At 46.3% G+C, this 533-nt stretch overlaps 1 protein-coding gene across 1 annotated transcript in view; it reads left to right on the top strand.

The window, feature by feature from the left end:
• Positions 1-533, top strand: part of LOC119589064 (insulin-like growth factor-binding protein complex acid labile subunit) — a 12,752-nt gene continuing 12,219 nt past the window's right edge. The window contains exon 1 of the mRNA XM_037937640.1: positions 1-381. Within this exon, the coding sequence (XP_037793568.1) occupies positions 325-381 (57 nt within the window). The 5' untranslated portion in view covers positions 1-324. The remainder of the gene's footprint in view (positions 382-533) is intronic.

Here is a 533-nt window from a genome sequence, read left to right as displayed (position 1 = left end):
ACCTCTCCTGCCTGAGTGGGAATACTGTACTGGCGTTAAGTGGTGACTTCAGAGTACCTTGAGTCTTCCAGTTTGGCTTCTGCTGTGGCGGAGTGAGAGCCACCGTTCGCCCGTTGCCAAGGTGGTAGGGGAGCCCTGTTCCGTTCTTCGGGCCATGAGCGCGGGCGGTGACGGCGATGTGCGAGACCTGGTCGAGGGAATAAGAAGAGACCTTATCGTGACTCTTTAGCATTTTGTAAACAGCACCTCATGATTAGCAAGTGAAGATTCCCTCGGTGTTTCTTACATTCTTTGAGTTCCCTTTTTTTTTTCTTCAGTGAAGAGATGAAAATCATGATGAGACATTTCACTATATCCAGCCTTTTATGGTGTTTGCTAATGGTGAGTACTGATTCGTAATTCCGAGAATCTTACAATCGTTTATTCGGCTGTTTTCCCCAATGGATATATTTACTTTGTCTAAATACTCTTGACATTAAACTTCTTTTCTGTGAAACCCGGACCTGCCGCTCTCTGTCCATCTGTCCGTCTAC

This window comes from Penaeus monodon, chromosome 25, assembly GCF_015228065.2.
Source record: "Penaeus monodon isolate SGIC_2016 chromosome 25, NSTDA_Pmon_1, whole genome shotgun sequence".
NCBI classification, from domain to species: Eukaryota; Metazoa; Arthropoda; class Malacostraca; order Decapoda; family Penaeidae; genus Penaeus; species Penaeus monodon.
This window is presented reverse-complemented; position numbering and strand designations above follow the sequence as displayed.